This window comes from Ochotona princeps, chromosome 1 (assembly GCF_030435755.1).
Source record: "Ochotona princeps isolate mOchPri1 chromosome 1, mOchPri1.hap1, whole genome shotgun sequence".
Lineage (NCBI taxonomy): Eukaryota > Metazoa > Chordata > Mammalia > Lagomorpha > Ochotonidae > Ochotona > Ochotona princeps.
The window spans coordinates 106,981,040-106,998,507 of record NC_080832.1 but is presented as its reverse complement, the minus strand read 5'-3'; the positions used below and the strand labels follow the sequence as shown (position 1 = coordinate 106,998,507).

At 48.6% G+C, this 17,468-nt stretch overlaps 1 protein-coding gene across 1 annotated transcript; it reads left to right on the top strand.

The window, feature by feature from the left end:
* Window positions 1-1,054: 1,054 nt before the first annotated feature.
* APOBEC2 (apolipoprotein B mRNA editing enzyme catalytic subunit 2) lies at window positions 1,055-17,153 on the top strand. Its single transcript, XM_004590342.4, has 3 exons — window positions 1,055-1,330; window positions 8,478-9,041; window positions 16,769-17,153. The coding sequence occupies exons 1-2, from the start codon at window positions 1,188-1,190 to the stop codon at window positions 9,019-9,021; spliced, it is 687 nt and encodes a 228-aa protein (XP_004590399.2). The 5' UTR covers window positions 1,055-1,187; the 3' UTR covers window positions 9,022-9,041; window positions 16,769-17,153.
* The last annotated feature ends 315 nt before the right edge of the window (window positions 17,154-17,468 follow it).

The window sequence follows — 17,468 nt, the reverse complement described above, 5'->3', positions numbered from 1 at the left end:
TAGTTTCCTCTTTCCTACAGATCTTTTCTCACTTATGTGCTTTCTGGGGTCCTTTCTGTGTCTACCCTGCAAACAAAGGACCCACCCCTCACACTGCCTGTCTGCCTTCCCTACCTCTTTCTCTTACCAATACCAAAGAGACAGGCCTTGGCTTATTGCCTTCCTCCTCCAACTCCAGCTACTTGCATGAAGACAGGGATTCCTATTGGCTTTATTGTCCCTGTCCCTGAAACCTGAAATAGTGCCTGGTAGAGAGTCGCTGCTCACCAAGCACCCATGAAAGGAATAAAGGGCCTGATTGTGACTCTGCAGCGTGAAGGTTGGGTGTGCAGCCTGCACAGGGCCTGCCATTCCATCCTGTTACTGCCACTTCTGAGCTGTCTTGACCTGCACCGAGGCCCTCAACCCTGCTATGACTTTCCCTTTTGCGAATGTCACACAGGGACCATACAGGTGGCCTCCCAGAGCTGATGACAGCATGAAGTCTGACTTAACAGACAAACAACCCAACTCACGTCTGGCCTATTTCAAACACTCTAAGCTTAATACCAAGGCCACCACTGTCACCAGTGGAGGTGCCTGGTGGTTTTGATGCTGTAGCGAGAGTTCCCAACAGGCAGATCAGTTTCCACAAGCTCACACTTCCTTTTCTCGGCATTTACCCACATTCCCCAAACAGAAATGGTTGGGCCTCTTTGTGGTTGCCCCTTTCAGACTCATCCTCTTCGAAACTCTTTTTACCTTTTCCCTAAGTCTCAGGACACCTACCGTGGACCCCCATCCCTTCCCTCAGGATGGAGGTAGAAATGTTGAGCGGGAAACAAAGGGAAGAGAATATATGGCGAGAGGAGGGAGGCAGAGAAGCCAGGCCAAACCATGTGCACCTGCCAACTTCCCGTCTTAGCCTACTGATAAATAGGGGATAGTGAGGGCCAGACTTTCCATTGCCCCACTCCGGTACCCGCCGTCACTCAATTAAAAAAAGACAGAGAGAGAGGGCCTGGGGGAGGGGCAGGAGGCCTTGGTTATAAAGCCGGTGACCCAGGGGGCCAGAGCAGGAAGCCTCTTTCCGACATCATCCTCGGTCAGGCTTAGCTGCTGACAGCTGCTTGGGACTCTGCCGCCAGGCCCTGGCCCAGCCTGCCAGCTCTCCTCTCCGCCAGTGACTCCTGAGCCACAGCCCTTCCATGGCTCAGAAAGAAGAGGCCGCTGCGGCCGCCGCTGCATCTGCCTCCCAGAATGGGGAGGGTGGGGAGGATCTGGACAACCTGGACGACCCCGAGAAGCTGAAGGAGCTGATTGAGCTGCCCCCCTTTGAGATTGTCACAGGGTAAGACTCATGCGTGGGTCACGGTCCTCTATCCCAGGAGAGAGCAGGGGCTTGGGACCAGCCAGGGTTGGGGTCAGGCACAGTGCTGCAGCACCAAGCAGGCACCTGTGTGTAGTGCATGGGATGAAGAGCACACCATGGCAAATCTCTCTCTCTCTCTGTCTCTCTCTCTCTCTCTCTCTGCTCTTGGGGTAAGCCAAGAATCGGTTGAGATAATAGGAGCACATTAGCACCAAGGGTCCAGAGAATGCCACCACCCGCCATGTCTCCTGGGATGGGCACAGGCACCTCTCTGGGTAGAGATTAGCGCTAGGGAATATGGTAAGGATGAGGTACATTTCAATAAGGCTCCAAAGTACCACGCCCCTTCTTCTCATCCTCTCTATGTCTTCGCGTGAGTGTTCCCTGTATCTGGATGCGTCTGGGACTTTCTTTAGGGCTCCTGTCTGGAATAGGAGATCCTGGGACAGGGAAACAAGAGGCCTGCTCTCCCAGGACCAAGTGGGAAGCTGGTTTTGCTCATTGAGTTTTTGCTGAGCCTACTCGGGCCGTCCACATCCAGGCCTAAGGAAGCACAGACATCACAGTACAGGTCACCTGGGCGAAGCACTCACAGACATTGGCACAGATTCAACACTTACAACTCCAGGCTGGAGAAGCCAGGGCTCCCAGCAAAGGCGGCAGAGGTTCCAAACAGGCCAGGTGTATAGGATCCTTCAGTCTTACCCTGATTATGCTTACTCTGGAAACAACCCCAAGTAAGCTTCCCGTTCTCCCCTCCGATCCTGCAGGGGACAAGCCTATCAGAGTCCTAAGCCAAGACTAAGAAGGAAGAGTGGGGTCACACTTTCTCCCTGAGGTTTCCTTCTGGAGGAGGGGGTCCCCAGCAATGGGAAGGCACCACAACTGAGAGTCAGGGAGGGCTGTGGGATGAGGCCCAGGGAGGGAAACCCAGCAGGGAGGGAAGTACAGGGGCAAGGACTCACCCCTGCCATCAAGACAAGCCAAGCATGCTGCTCTAAGCTCCGTGAGTGTTTCTCCAGTCTTGGCCTCTGTTCGCATCATTTCCTAACATGAGAAAGTTGTGCTGGTGGATTCCTAAGATCCCGTCCAGCTCAGACATTTGTTGATCTCTAAGGCAGAGTAGATTCTAATCCTGAACTCTCTGCCCACCCTCAGCCAACCACCCTCATCCTGGGACTAAGGGATCACCTGGGCACAGACCGACACAAATACAGGGAAAGCCAAGCCTCAGCTCCACCGGCCCTCTTGTGGGAGGACATCCGTTTTCTGACACCTGAGCGCGCTGGTTCACACTGTCCTTGGTCAGACACGCAGGTTCCCAGTCCCCACCTGCTTGCAAGGTGGCAGCACTGGCCAGGAGAAGGAGACTTATTTGCCAAGCTGAACAAGCTTTGGGAACCCTAGAGCCACGGGTTCCCAGGGGGTAAGGCTCTCTGCTGTCATTTACATTTGGTAATCCAGAGCCTGATAATCACAATGTGTGAGAAAGTACATAAACTCACTCAATTCTCATCACAACACTTCAGAGAGACCCTGAGACAGTGAGACTGAGTGACCCGACCAAGACCCAGACCGCCAGAGAAGCCAGTCTGGAGCAGAAGTGCTGGCTCTTTTCCTTAGTCCTGGCCCCAGGGTGCAGTTCCCAGACAGAGCTGTCCCTCTGTCCAGGTGCAGGGTCCTCAGTGCCAGAGGCTTGTAGCTGAGAAAGCCTAGCACAGCCCAGGCAGCTCTCGGGGCACTCTGAGAATTCAGGTGAGAGGAGGGGCTCTGGCGCTTGCCTGGTCACAAGCGACAGCTGTGGATGTCTGTCTCCCGGGGGCCCTTCTGGGTAAATAGATGGCTGAAAATAGCCTAGAGGTGTGGCTGTGGTTGCACAGGCAAGGGAACACTTTCCCCTCCCCCCTGCCCAAATGCCCTGGAATCAGAGGGTCGGATCAGCAAAGTAGCTTCTCTCCTAACCTGGGCTCCTGTGGGGAACAGCTCCCAAAGTGCCGAAGCTGGGAGAAGAGAGCAGGAAGCACCCAGTAGGAACAGGACAGTCACTCGTGGTGGCTGTGCTTCAACAGGGCACTTGGAAGGAAAAGCAGGTCGAAGCCTAATCAAGACGTAGGGTGGCAAGTGACCAGGTAGACCAACAGGGCCGCCCCATGGGCTGGAAACCCCACCATGTGCCTGCCTTCTCCGCTCCGCCCCCTACTTGCACCATGGAAGTTTGAAATCTCCTGTAGTGGGAGCATTCACATGGCAGAAATTGGCAGACATGACACATCAGAACTCCTTTTCTGGTCATCCTTTGTCTCAGAGAGCTGGGTGTTCAACATATAGCAGCACAGCACTGCAAGATAGAAACTGCTGCAGGTGAGAGGAGAGGGGCTGAGGCTTGGGGGAGGCCCCAGCCACAGGCTTGTACATACTGAATGTCTGCTGTTGTCCCAGGCTGGAGATGCGGATTGCTTGTGTTCTCAGGGAAGGAAACTCAACTTTGGTGGAAGATTAGCTTGCCCAATCTTAGTGGGACAAGTGGAGTGAGAACCTCAGGACTGCTAGGCACCGGCTCACCACAGTGGGCCCAAACACCAGAGGGGATTCCTTTTTTATTCACAAATACTTATCAAGGAGGAGTTGTTCGTGGAAAAGTAGAACTAACATAAGTTCATTTGGGTGCAAATGAAATGCCTACATCATGTTTCCATAATCCATATCTTTCATTACTTTTTGAGGGGGGAGCAGGGAGGAGATTCCTTGTGTATTTATTCCACTGGGACAGGAACTTGAACTTTCTTGATGTTTTGTCTGTATTACCAGGCTCGTAGCAGGGGCTCAGCTCCTGATTGGAGGATCCATTGTGTGTTAGGCTGCCTGCCAGACATCAGGACAGGGTATGAGCTAGGGGGAGAAGCTCCAGATACATGAATAGCAGGTGATGCTAGGTTTTGGTGAGCATTTTCTTGGCTCCTGCCTGCCTCTGAAGGCTGCAAGTTTCCAGGGGGCCCTGGTACACAGGAGCTAGTTGTCCCCCATTTTTGCAAGTCTCCACCCTAATGAGGAGTGACCATGGCCTTGCTTTGCCGTGTACTTGCTGTAAGTTGGTGTTCATTTCTAGCCATGTTGTGTACATTTTTGCAGACAGTAGAACCTGCTAAAGCAAAAGGATTATGATGGAACAGAGATGCATGCCAGATGGAGTGAGACTTCTTTTACTCTAGAACTTCAGGAACTGCCCAGAGCGAAAGAGATGGGTCCAGAGAAGGGAGATGTAGGGGGTGAGTGAGACACCTTCAACATCACCACTAATCCCTCTCCTCCACCACCACTCCTCCAGCCTGGCCTCTGGAGCATGCAGGAAGTGTGTCATAAAGAAGAGAACCCAGTTCACTTACTGTCTTTCTGGCTCCTGTGGAGGGTTAGTGGGAGTGCAAAGCTACAACTAAGGAGGTGCCTGCAACTCCAGGTTCTCAGGGTGCAGGCTGTTAGAACCCTTTGCTCTTGCTCTGCATGCCTCTCCCTGACTTGCCCCACTCTGGCTTCTACTATGAAAGTGGCTTGAAAAGGAGTGGCTGGTGCAGCCGGTACCTCCACCCCTACCAAGCAGGTCACAGGGAGGACTACCCAAGGAAAGCTCAGAGGAGTAGCTGGGAGTAGGTTTCCATGCCAGGTATTGCTTTGCAGCTTTGGAGTTGAATCCCCAACCAGCTTCTTGTTCCTTCCAGGTTGCTTCCCTTTCCCTGACAGACTGGGGTTTAGGAAATGGTCCTTTTTAAAATGGATGCCTGAGAAAAAAGATGTATCACATTGACTCAACTCTTTCCCTCCACCAAGCAGCCCATCCTCCCCAGGTTCTGCTAGATAAGACGATTCTGGGTTTCCTCCGTGCAGACCTGCACTGCCCAGCAGCCTAGTTCTAAGCAAATAAAGTGGGAATGGCTTTGTTGGCAAGAAAATATGAGGAAGTGGTACTTAAAGAGGAGCTATCTGAAGCTGGGGGGGGGGGGAACACACAATCACACTGTTGATTCCTATACAGGAAGATTCTGTGGATGTGGGGGAGGATCCAGTTTCAGCATCTCATCTCTCTCCCGGCCATCACTCCAACACACACACCCCCCATAGCACTTAAGGAGTAAAATATCTGCTGTGCTTCAGCGTAAAGAGCTAGAAGTAAATATGGTACTTAGGCACATCCTGTTACTAGAAAAAAATAATGTGATTCAGCAATTAGCGTCTCCCTTTCCTTCCTTCCACTAGCAGGCATAACAGCCTTGTCTCATTTTATGAGTCTACAAAATCCCCCAATGGATGGATGGTCATGTGATCTGGCTCCCTGGAGAATTCCCAGGCTCCTCCCATGTCTGTGCCCTTGGTGACACTTCAGGGCCTGGATTTTTCCTCAGTGGGAACCCAATGCACATTGTGCCTCATTTAGTCTGTGCTCATTCTTAGATCAACAAACCCTTTGAGACAGCCTAGCAACCTGAGCAAGCCCACAAGCAAGCCTGGGAGCCAAAGGCCTTCCCTACTTTCCTCTGCCCTGGGAGGCCCCTAGCCCAGGAGGACCTGCTGAGGGACCAAGTACGCTCTGGGCTGTTGGCCCAGGAGGGGGGTTGGACACGGATATTTATAGGGAGGTGACCTTTCTACCTCTCCCTTGGGTTTCAGGTTTCTGTAGGTTCTCTCCTCTTGCCAAGGGTAAAGAGATGGGGGAGGGGGCACGGAGGGGACAATGCCAGCACATAAAAGAGGCTAGGGGAAGCAGTGTAGCACGCCCCCCTCCCCTACCCCCCGCCCAGCTAGCTTGCCACACTGGGCTCAAATGCAGACTTTCAGAGCAGTGGGAGCTGGCAAAACTGGAATGATGCTTTCAGGGGTTCCAGCGGGAAACTCGAGTAGCCACATGGGCAGCTACTGCTGAAGCTCCCAAGCCAATCAAGAAGTCATACTTCAGACAGAAGTCATTGGAACTAGAAGACACTTTAAGGAAATTCATAGCCAAGTTTATTGTGCAAAAATGTTTAAATTCATGCATCGTTTTTTTCGTAAGACACATTTTTCCACGAGCTTTTTTTTAACACCCCATGATTTCCTGCTGCCATACTTCCAGGGTCTGAGAGACTAAGATTGCTTGGTGATTCTGGGTTGGACTGAGGGAAGGAAGTAGGCAGAAAGGCTTTGCAGACCCAGAAGGGGTTTGGGCATGATAGGTAAAGCACATTTCTGAGAAGCACAAAGCTACTCCTTTGAGTGCAGGAGTCAATTAGCCCCTGGCAGGGTGCAGAGATGTCTGGGAGGAAGAATTCAGTGCAAGTGAATTTCCAACAGGGGTGGAAAGAAGGGAGGGGAAATAACAGGCGATCCACTCTCGGAAAATGTTAAGTAAATAATAAACACCTCCAATGAGGCACACAGGGACTTACAGAGCTAAGTATAGTACCCAAAGGACTCCTGGGGCTAGGTCTTCAAACACATCCGTCTCCACCGTGGAAATTCAACTTGACAGCAAGAGGTTGTGGCAACTTGACTGGAGAGCATTTGGTGGAGGGGGCAGGGAGGAATCCAGCAGGGAAGGAATTTGGGCTTACTCAGCTCTTCGGCATCTGAGGCTTACCCCTAAACAACCCCGGGCCCAGGGCCCTGGGACCTCAGGGATTCCCCCTGCAGCCCAGGGATTCTCGGTAACCTCCCTGGAGAAAGAGAAGAGGGGTGGAGACCGAGGACAGCAGGGCTACCCTCACCACATGGTGTCTTCCCAGGCAGCCTGCATTCACTCCTTCCCTCTATGACATTTCAATCACCCTCCTCAAGAGTTCATTTTCTTCAGCCTTCAAACCTGCATGCTTCTTTCTGTTCTAGAAAAATGCACACAAGCATCTGAAAATAATGTTAAAAAGTCTTCAACTCTGACACCGTTCCCTCTCATTCTTCTTGTTTTCTCCATTTATTTCTACTACCAAACTTTTCACAAAGCCTGGCTTTTTCCTGGCACTCTAATTTGCTAACCATCCCTCTCCTACCCGAGGCTACTGGACACCTGCCTAATTGCCCCAGGGTCCGACATTGGAAGATGCCTTTGGGGCCTTGTGAGTTCCAGGCTTTTCCCAGCTTCACTCCATCTTGCCTCCATGATAGTTTTCCATAGACATCACTGTTACACATCCTTCTGCTGTAAGAACCTGTAATGGCTCCTGAATCAAGGCTGACCTCTTGAGATACTTTATTTGTCCTCTACCAATTCACTTTTACCATTCCTCTGTTCTCACATGCTTTATGAACATCTCTGTCCCGATAGAATCTAAAATGCTGGATTATAAGCATTCAAATGGTGGAGGCCAAGTCTTATGAGATGTTAAAGCGACTCAATACTATACACAAGCTTAATTATCCCAAATGCTCCCACATGGTTTGGCCTCACAGACTGAAAAAAAAAATTGCTCAGAAGTTGACCATGTGACAATCCTTCCCCTGAAGGAATATATGGCCTGGAGGAATCGCCACTAGGAGAGTGTGGTCAGGCCATTCTGTGTCTGAGATGCAATTTATAAGAGTCACAACAAGGAGCACAACAAGGAGCGGAATGAAAGCATGAAATTCCTGCAAAATCCCAGTCTTGCTCCCTCGTGAGAAATTTCACAAGCTTGCTACTTCATAAAATTGCTATGCTTTTCCAACCAATCCACATATTAGAATCATCTGGAGAGCTTTTTAAAAACACTAGGCTCCCTTTCTCTGCAGATATTCTGGCTTGAATCATACAGTGTGAGGCCCAGACACCGACATTTTTTTTATTCTTGTAGGTGATTCTAAGCTATAGCCAGCCAGGTTAAAGGTTCACTGAGGTAGAAATGGGGGGAGGGGTGGTGTGGTGTTTTGGGAATGATGGTGCAGGCTGTGTGTGGGGACCCTTCCTGGTGCGATGATCAGAGGGCACACCTCCATCCAAATTCTCTCTTCCTGTCCCATAAACCCATCTGGATTTTACCATGCCTTTCTGTCACTGATGATCACATGGGTGAGCACTGTTCATAAGACAACTGCCTTCTTGGGGGAGGCCCTAGGAATCAAAACTTAACATTTTCTTTCTTCTTTTTTATCCCTCTGTTCTCACTGACCCCCAACCCCCAAACTACAGGGAGCGGCTGCCTGTCAACTTCTTTAAGTTTCAGTTTCGGAATGTAGAGTACAGCTCCGGGCGGAACAAGACCTTCCTCTGCTATGTGGTTGAAGTACAGAGCAAGGGAGGCCAAGTTCAAGCATCTCGGGGCTACTTAGAGGATGAGCATGCAGCTGCCCACGCAGAGGAAGCCTTCTTCAACACCATCCTGCCAACCTTTGACCCAGCCCTGCGGTACAATGTCACCTGGTACGTGTCCTCCAGCCCCTGTGCAGCCTGTGCTGACCGCATCATCAAAACCCTTGGCAAGACCAAGAACCTGTGCCTGCTCATTCTGGTGGGGCGGCTCTTCATGTGGGAAGAGCCCGAGATCCAGGCTGCTCTGAAGAAGCTGAGGGAAGCCGGCTGCAGACTACGCATCATGAAACCCCAGGACTTCGAGTACGTCTGGCAGAATTTTGTGGAGCAGGAAGAGGGAGAATCCAAGGCCTTCGAGCCCTGGGAGGACATTCAGGAGAACTTCCTTTACTATGAGGAAAAGTTGGCGGACATCCTCAAGTAGTCGGCAGGGCTCAGCCTCAGGTGAGTTTTCCCAAGTGCCCTGGCACTGTTACTTTATTAACTTAAGTTAATGCAGGTATAAGGCTTGAGGTCAGGTGGGGTGAGTGGTATTAATGTTTAATTTGCCTTGTGAAAGGCTGTATTTCTCAGACTTTGGTTCATTGTAATCTTAAGACCACCTTGTCTCCTTTCCCATTTCTAGGTCTCTGTCCCCAAACTTGTTCCCTCCCACTCTTTCGTATCAAACTAACTTTGGAAGACTAACTTGGTATACTCAGGCTTGATAACATTCCTAGGATCCAATGAGACAGAATGGTCTTCCTTAGCAAGACTTACAAGGAAGTTGTTCCTGAACAACAGCAGAGGAGAGATGTAAGGCCCCTAAGCCTGATACTGTGTGCACAGCAGCACGAAACCTGGAGGCCTCCCAAATGTCCTGCTCCCAACACCGGTTACCATCCTACCTTTCCATTGTTTTCTCTGATGCAGGTCTTTCACTTCTCAAAGTGCAGTTTTTTCATTTTGAGTAAGTTGAGACGTCCCAAGTGGGTTTTTTTTTTTTAAATCACTATCAACTCCCATATTTCCAAATGACTAGGCTTGATGTGTTAGGGTCCAAAATCGTCCCACCGTTGGATAGCAAAGAACCAGACGTGGATGCAATCAGCAAGCAAAGTTTATTGAGCTGGCTAGCCAGGGTCAAGCTCCTCACACGGACACGCAGGACCGGTGGATGAAGCAAGACCCCGAGCTAGGGACAAGTCAGATTCTTATAGGCCAGTTTGGCCATTACAGCAAAGCCCACGCCCGCGAAAAACACTCCAATCATTTTAAAGCAAATATAAGACACTCCAATCAATTACAGGCAAAACTAGAGGCCCGCGAAATGCCTCAAGTCCCTATTCTAAGCTAAGGGGTTACAGATGCAAAGCAATAAGTAACATATCTGTGAAATACAGACCATGGGGCTATTTTATTTTTTTTTTAACCTTATCAGGGCCACTGGCCCTTACTTACATCCTGAGCCTGGGTGCGGTGGACAATGGGCTTTTGCTCTTATCAGTGCCTGCAAAAGACCCACTGACCCTTACAGCCTAAGCCTGGGAGTGTGGCCTAAGTTATTTGTAGAAACTTCTCCTTTTTACATTAAGCTGCTTCTGGCTTATTCAAACTACTTCTAGTATGTAGACCTTTTAACATTTTGGTTGCCTCTAACAGATGGAACACCATTAACTGCTGGGGAATGTACATCATCAGATCTCAGGAAGAATGCTGACTGCAGGGAGGTGGGGTAATAAAGCAGCAAGCTAGTCTGTACAGGGATGTTTAAAGAGTTAAAAAATGTTTGTAAATTAGGTGGCTTTTCCTAAAGTAGTCTCCTAAAAGATTAGAAGAAGTGATAGGGTGGGAAGTAAAGATTAGCTATTTAAGCAAATAATTAGGACACAATTAAGGCCAATTTGGCCTCTTGCTGTGGGTAAATTAGACTCTTGGATAAACAGGCCACTTGCCCTCTGGAAAGAGGGTAAGAAACTTTACTATTTTCTTTTGAATTTGATCTGATCTCCTTTGCTCTCTCAGAAATGTTAAGACTGAGCCCTTTATCAAGTCTGTAATTGCTGGTTTAGAGCTTCCCACAGAGGGAGTCTTCACGGCCCTCACAGACAACCTGAATTCTGGAGCAACACACACATTAACGGAGACCAACATGCTCCCAGGAAGAAGGCCATTCATTTTTGGCATCTCTCACGCCTAACACCCTGAAGAGAAGTTGTCTCTTCCTCCACACAGTTACAGAGCCTGAGTATTCTGGTGCTTCTTGTGGCAGCTGTCTTCCATTTGCCATGCACGTGAGGCACCCATGCATCTGAGAGCTGAGCAGCTGACAATCCATGGAGACACTTACTTTCAGCTATTTTTATTTACCTCTTTTTATTATTGTCTTTTTATGATACAGTTCCATAGGCCCCAGGATTTCCCTTATCCCCTCTCCAAGTCCCCCACACCCACTGATTTCCCCTGTATTATTACTATAGTATAGTTTTTCATAAAAAGTTATAGGTCCATCATTGCGGGCATGGACCATGGCAGAGTGTCCAGCATCCTATTGTCAAGATATAGTAAGCAGCTTCATTAGCAGTCCATCCTTGTCTGGACATAGAGACGCATACTGCATTGTATCCTCACCTATGGATATGATAGTCTCTATTATACAGTTACTATACATCCCCTTAAATGAAAAGCCACAAAACAAAATCAACAACAGGAAAAAAAAAAAAAAAAAGAAATCAATGACACCATGAAGTTCAATAACATGCTACTGAATAACTAATGTGTGGCTGAAGAAATGAAAAAAAAATCAAAAACCTTCTTGAAGAAAATGATGCTACTGTATGATCTATGAGTCAGTGATGAATTTAATCAGAAGAAAGTGGTTTTTTTTATAAGATTTATTTATTTTTATTGCAAAGTCAGATATACAGAGAGGAGGAGAGCAACGGCCGGCGCTGTGCCGATCCAGAGCTAGGAACCAGGAACTTCCTCCAGGTCTCCCACATGGGTGCAGGGTCCCAAGGCTTTGGGCCATCCTTCATTGCGTTCTCAGGCCATAAGCAGGGAGCTGGATGGGAAATGGAGCTGCCGGGATGAGAACCGGCGCCCATATGGGATCCTGGCGTGTTCAAGGCGAGGACATCAGCCGCTAGGCCACGCCGCCGGGCCCAGAAAGTGTTTTGAAGAGATGAAACTGATGAAAAAAAAATCAAAATCCATGAGATACAATTTCAGCTGATTTTTGTTGGTGAAATGTGTCTCCTGTAGGCAACAAATAGATGGGTTTTGTTCTTTAATCCAGTCTACTAATCTATGACATTTGATTGATGAGTTTAAGCCATTTACTCTCAGGGTTAATATGAATGGGTGGTAATTTGGTCCTGTCATTTTAGCAATGGGTTGTTCATTGATTTAGTCTTCTGTTGTTATTTTACTGGGATGTTCTTCACATTTGCCTTAGGTTTTGGATTTAATGAAATCATGAGGGAAAATTTCCCTAGAGAAAGAATTGGGAAACAACATCCAGGAGGGGCACAGAACTCAACAGGCTTGACCGAAAGCAATCTTCATCAAGACACATGATAATCAAGCTCTCTTCAATCGAACATAAGGAAAAGATCCTTAAATGTGCACGTGAAAAAAATCAACTAACATATAAAGGAATGCCAATTAAACTCACAGGAAACCTCTCACAGGAAACTCTACAGGCCAGAGGAGAATGCAGTCACATATTTCAGTTTCTAAAAGAAAAAAAATTGTTGGCCCAGGATAACATACTCGGCAAAACTTTCCCTTTGCTTTGAAAATGAAATGTTTCCACAAAAATAAAGTTAAAAGAATATTCCTCTTCCAAACCTTCCCTACAAATGATACTTAAAGATGTTCTCTTGACAGAGAAAAGGAATAGCGCCTAGCCATTTCTTTTTTTTTAAATTTTTTTTATTGTATTGTTGTTGATAATCTTTACATAGTTAATTGCGGTTTAAAAAACAGGGTTCAGGGGGTATAGGGAAGTGGGTAATACTATTATGTCCATATTGTTTCCATCATGTATCTGAGGTAAAGGGGGATATTGAGGGAGAAGCCCCACCCGGTTTCCCGAGCACCCCAAGTCCCGGATGTGGGGCATGCTCTGAGATATTTGCTCAAGTGGTTTTAATAGTTCTCCAGTTATGAATCGCTGCCAGTTTCGCTCGATGAGGTCATCCACTGATTGATATGGTCCATCATAAAGTCTCCGTTTGCCCCATATTTCGCTGCCAACATATAGCTGAGATGAATGATTGACCTGTTCTGTCTTCTGTCTTTTCTTGGTTAGAGTTCTGAGTCCAGCAGTTTGATTGGGGAGATCTCCAAAGAAACCTTGAGGTATTCCCAGACCAGATTCTTGTATGTTCTAGCAAGCACAGGGCCCGGCACAGTCCATCACGCCGATCAGCTAGTGGTTGCAATTGCTGGGTTGGATCTGTTTTCAGTCCCGAGCTGCACTGGAACCAATGGGTGTTGCAGTCCAGTCTGGTTCTGCCCAGCACATACTCGGCCCTTACATCAACCAGTGGGAGCTGCAGCCTAGTCGGGGCGACCCACAATAACCCCCATCAGGCCCACCCTCTACCCTGGTTTGCCAGTATGTGTAGCTGCAGACCAGTCTGTTCCACATCCCATTTGGCTCTTGTACTTGTCAATGGGTATTAAAGCTTAGTTCCATCTAACCAACTCAACCATCCAGCCCTCACGGATGTTGTTGAGTGCCTCTCTGTCTAGTCACCCCAGCCCCCGTCCTAGTTTTCATGCTCTCCCACGGGACTAGTGACCCAGGAAAGGGGAACCCACTTTTTCCCTCCCAGGTCTCTCTCAGTCCCGGTTTATGCACTCTTTAGGTGGTTCTGTGGTTTGACTTGACAGAATTAGTCCCCAGCACCAGCTTCTGCCAGCTGATGCTGCGGCCAAGCCCAAACATCCCTCACCCACTCTAATTTATGCTTGTACCCACAGAATAATCAGCCCAGCCTGGCTTTTCCCTGATCTAGTCCACATGCAGCGCACAGGTGTTGCCGCCTTGCTTAGTCTGGTCTGTCCCCATCCCAGCCCAAGCTCTCCAGTGGGAGTAGCTGTCCGGCGAGGGGACCAGCCTCTTAATCCCCCTGCCAGCTCTGTCCCTCCCTTCCTGGATCTCACGTGTGCTGGTTGGGTGCTGCAGTCAAATCCAGTACAGGCAACCTCACCCTGGCATTCCATAATGTGTACTGGTTTTGTCGCAACCAAACCCGGCTCAACCCACACTCTGTTCTGGTGTTCGGATTTGCCAGTGGATGACATGAACTGATTCAGCCTGGTCTGCCCCTGACCCATGCCGAATGCGTGCCAGTGGGAAACTTTCCATGGCCTATTCTGGGCTGTTTCCTATCATGCTTCTTGCGCTTACCTGCAGGGACTGTGTCCTGCCAGAGGAAGTTGCCCAGGCTCCTCCATCAGAACCCCTCCCAATGCCAGATTTTGCACATACCAGGGGGTGCTTGAGCCAACCCTACTCAGTTCACCTCCTGTCCTAGCAGGAACAGTGGTTTTTCCTGGCTGGCTTTCACCCCATTCTGGTTCTTGTTGTTGGATGTTTCAGCCCGGCCATGGCTCGTCTATACCCACATACAGCTCACACATGGCTCAGTAGGGGGTTGAGACCCAGCCTAGTCAGTCCCACATCTACCCTGGTTCTCCATGACACCAGATGGTGTTGGGGTCTGAACTGGCCAGGTGCATCCAATCCCAGCCCACACTAGTGCCTCGGGTGACTGCAACTGTTTCCTAGATAGAACGCAGCCCCCATTCCAGGACACGTGCCCCTTGGTGGGAACCTCAACCCTTTTAGGGTGTCCAACTAGGGAAATGTGTATTTACACAGGGTTGGGCCCACACAATCCCATAGAGTCTGCTCCCAGACCAAGTTCTCTCACGTGCTGGATATAGTCTTGACCCTGCCAAATGTGACCACTCCACCACTCCACCATCCATAGTATTGGTGTGGGCTGGTATGTGAAGATCAGTGATGTTCTAGGCAAACAGGCCATTTCTGTATTCCAAATTGGGTTGGTGTATCTGACTAACCGTAACTGTCTCCTAGGTACTTCCCTCCAAACCACCAGGTCTCAGTCCCCACGCATGCCTAAAACTTCCATGACCCTGTCACTGGGAATCACCCAAGATTCACTACTCACCTACACTAAAATTGGACTTAGTCATGGGTGTCCCCAGGCAGCAAACATATCTTTAAAACCCCAGAGCAGGCCGCCGGGCAGCCAGCAGGCAAAGCCTGGCACCACATGGTGCACTGGCCGCCCTGGGTGAGGCCGAGGACTCGTTCACTGCCTTGCAGCAGTGTCTTTGGCGTGAGCCCCCAGCATTGGGTCCGACCCGGCAGGGGCACCCCCCACAGCCGCCACACTGTGAGGAGCGGCACTTGCCCCCAAACCCAAGGCCCAAACCCCCTAGCCATTTCTTTTAAAAAGCAAGTTCCAGGCCTTGCATCCAGTGAGACCATGATAGGGTAATACCACACTTTGCTCACATCAGACCATACCATGCTTAGCAGTGTTCAGCAGTAGTAAAAATGACCTTTCAAGGGTGACCTCTGAAAATGAAACTTTTTGCTTTTAAATTCCTTGAAGTACTATCACTGTAATGAAATTCTACAGACTGATAACAGGTTCCTAAAGTTTGACCTAGTATATCTTCTTCTTAAACACCTTACCTGGGTCACTTGTTTCAGACATCTTACTAACAACTAGCAGGTTCCCAGAAAATTTTTTTCTTAAGGAACTTTTCTTTTCATAGAAATTAAGTATTTCATGGAAGACTGAAAAAACTTCAGTTTTTGATAATTGAGGGTTGTATCTTACACTAAACAGAAGCAAAAGAAATAAATCAGCTTGAGGGAAACATCCATTTCTCTCTCTCTTTTTTTTAATTTTCTATTTGGGAAGCAGCAAGAGAGACTGCAAGAAGATGAGAGCTAGCTCCCATCAGCTGACTCACCCCCTAAATGCAAACAAGAGCTTCAGCCCACAGCCAGGAGCCAGGAACACAATCCAGGGTTCCCATACAATGGCACAAATCCAGTGATTTGAGCCATCACTGCTGCCTCCCAGGTTCTGCATTGGCACAAAGTTACACTTAGGAGCCAGAACTGGGAATCAAACCCATGTATTCCCATGTGGGATGCAGGCATCCTTACTGCTAAACTCCTGCTCCCCTAAGTTGGATTATTTTTAAGCAGACTAATACTGGACATTTCACAAATTGTAAGCCTCCCTTTTTAGTGTGCAAAAGTAACTGTATTATCTTATCACGTTAGCATACTCCCTCACTTTCCATTTGAGCTGCTCATGCTCCTGAAAGAAAAGGTTAAAATGGACAATGTTTAAAAAGATGGCATGAAAAAGAGCTATAAACTGGAAGTTCAAAAGAGCAGCCTTGCTTAACTAAAATGATCCCAAGAAGTAAGCATTCATTAAGTAAAATTTGCCTTCATTTTAAAGAGTGACAGGGGGTGAGCATGTGGCCTCATTGGCTTGAATCACTGCTTGAGATGCTCACACCCTGTGTTGGAGTCCTGGTTTGAGACTCGGCCATTCCACTTTTGATCCTGCTTCCACTGGTGTACATCTGGAGGGCGACAGGCCTGCCACCCGTGTAGGAAATTCCGATGGAGTCCTCAGCTTGATTTCACCCTTGCCCAGCTCTGGCTGTTGCAAGGCGTTTGGGAAGTGAAACTGCAGATGGAAAATCTCTAGTACAAGCCAAGAGCCTAACTCCATCTGGGTCTCCTGTGTAGATGGAAGGCATCCAAACACTTGGGTCATCTGCTGCTGCTTTGCTCAGGTGAATTAGTAAGGAGCTGGATGGGAAGGGAGTGCATAGGGCGTTAGCATTGCAGACAGTGACCTGACTGGCTGCACTATGATGCTGACCTCTAGAAAGTTTTAAAACAAATGACAGAATAGAAGAGTTAAAGCAGATCTTTTCTGAGGCTTTGTGTGTGGACCAAAGTACAATATGAATGAATGAAACAAGCCTATTCTGAATAAACCTGAAGCCATGAAGACTACAGGATGAAACTAGAAATAGAGGAGCTTATGGAATGTGCACAGAAAACTTACATGGCAGGGCCTCCGGTAACATGCTTTCTGTTTTCTCATTAGGGTCTGCCTGCTGCTACCAACAGACAGCAGTGACATGTACGGCCATCTGGAACAAGCCTGTCACCTGGAGCTGGACACAACAACAAATTCTACTAGACAAGGCCCTTGGAAGACTCAAGATACACTTCTCATGCTATAATTCACTTAGGCTGTGCCTCTCTCTTTAAGGTTGCTATTGGCAAAAACGAAAGTAGGAGAGAGATGCAAGCAATGTGGGCACCAGGGATCTGCGGGGCTGAAGGTCCTAAGTAGCCTCCAGAGCGGCTGCTTAAGGCAGCAGGCCTCAGTCTAAAGTCAGAGATCTTTGGAACGTGTCCAGAAGTCCATTGTGTGTTAACTTTTTAAAAAGAGAAATGGCAATATTAATAAAAGAAATTGTGTGGTTTTCTGTGGCCAGGTTTTTTTTAAGGAACTTGGACATCTAGACACTATCATGGGTACTAAGCAAGGCCCAGGCATGGGCTAACCTAGGGAGGGTTCATCCATGACCTGTCTAGAAAACATGACACTCCACTCCCATGAAGACTTCTCACTAGGGCCTTGATTTTTTTTTTTTAAAGATTTATTTATTTGGGCCCGGCGGCGTGGCCTACCGGCTAAAGTCCTCACCTTGAAAGCCCCGGGATCCCATATGGGCGCCGGTTCTAATCCCGGCAGCTCCACTTCCCATCCAGCTCCCTGCTTGTGGCCTGGGAAAGCA

Bases quoted from the DNA above. Each gene is read 5' to 3' on its own strand.
- APOBEC2 (XM_004590342.4), top strand. From the start codon at position 1,188: ATGGCTCAGAAAGAAGAGGCCGCTGCGGCCGCCGCTGCATCTGCCTCC. The intron at 1,331-8,477 runs GTAAGACTCATG...CCCAAACTACAG, and splicing joins CCCTTTGAGATTGTCACAGG to GGAGCGGCTGCCTGTCAACT.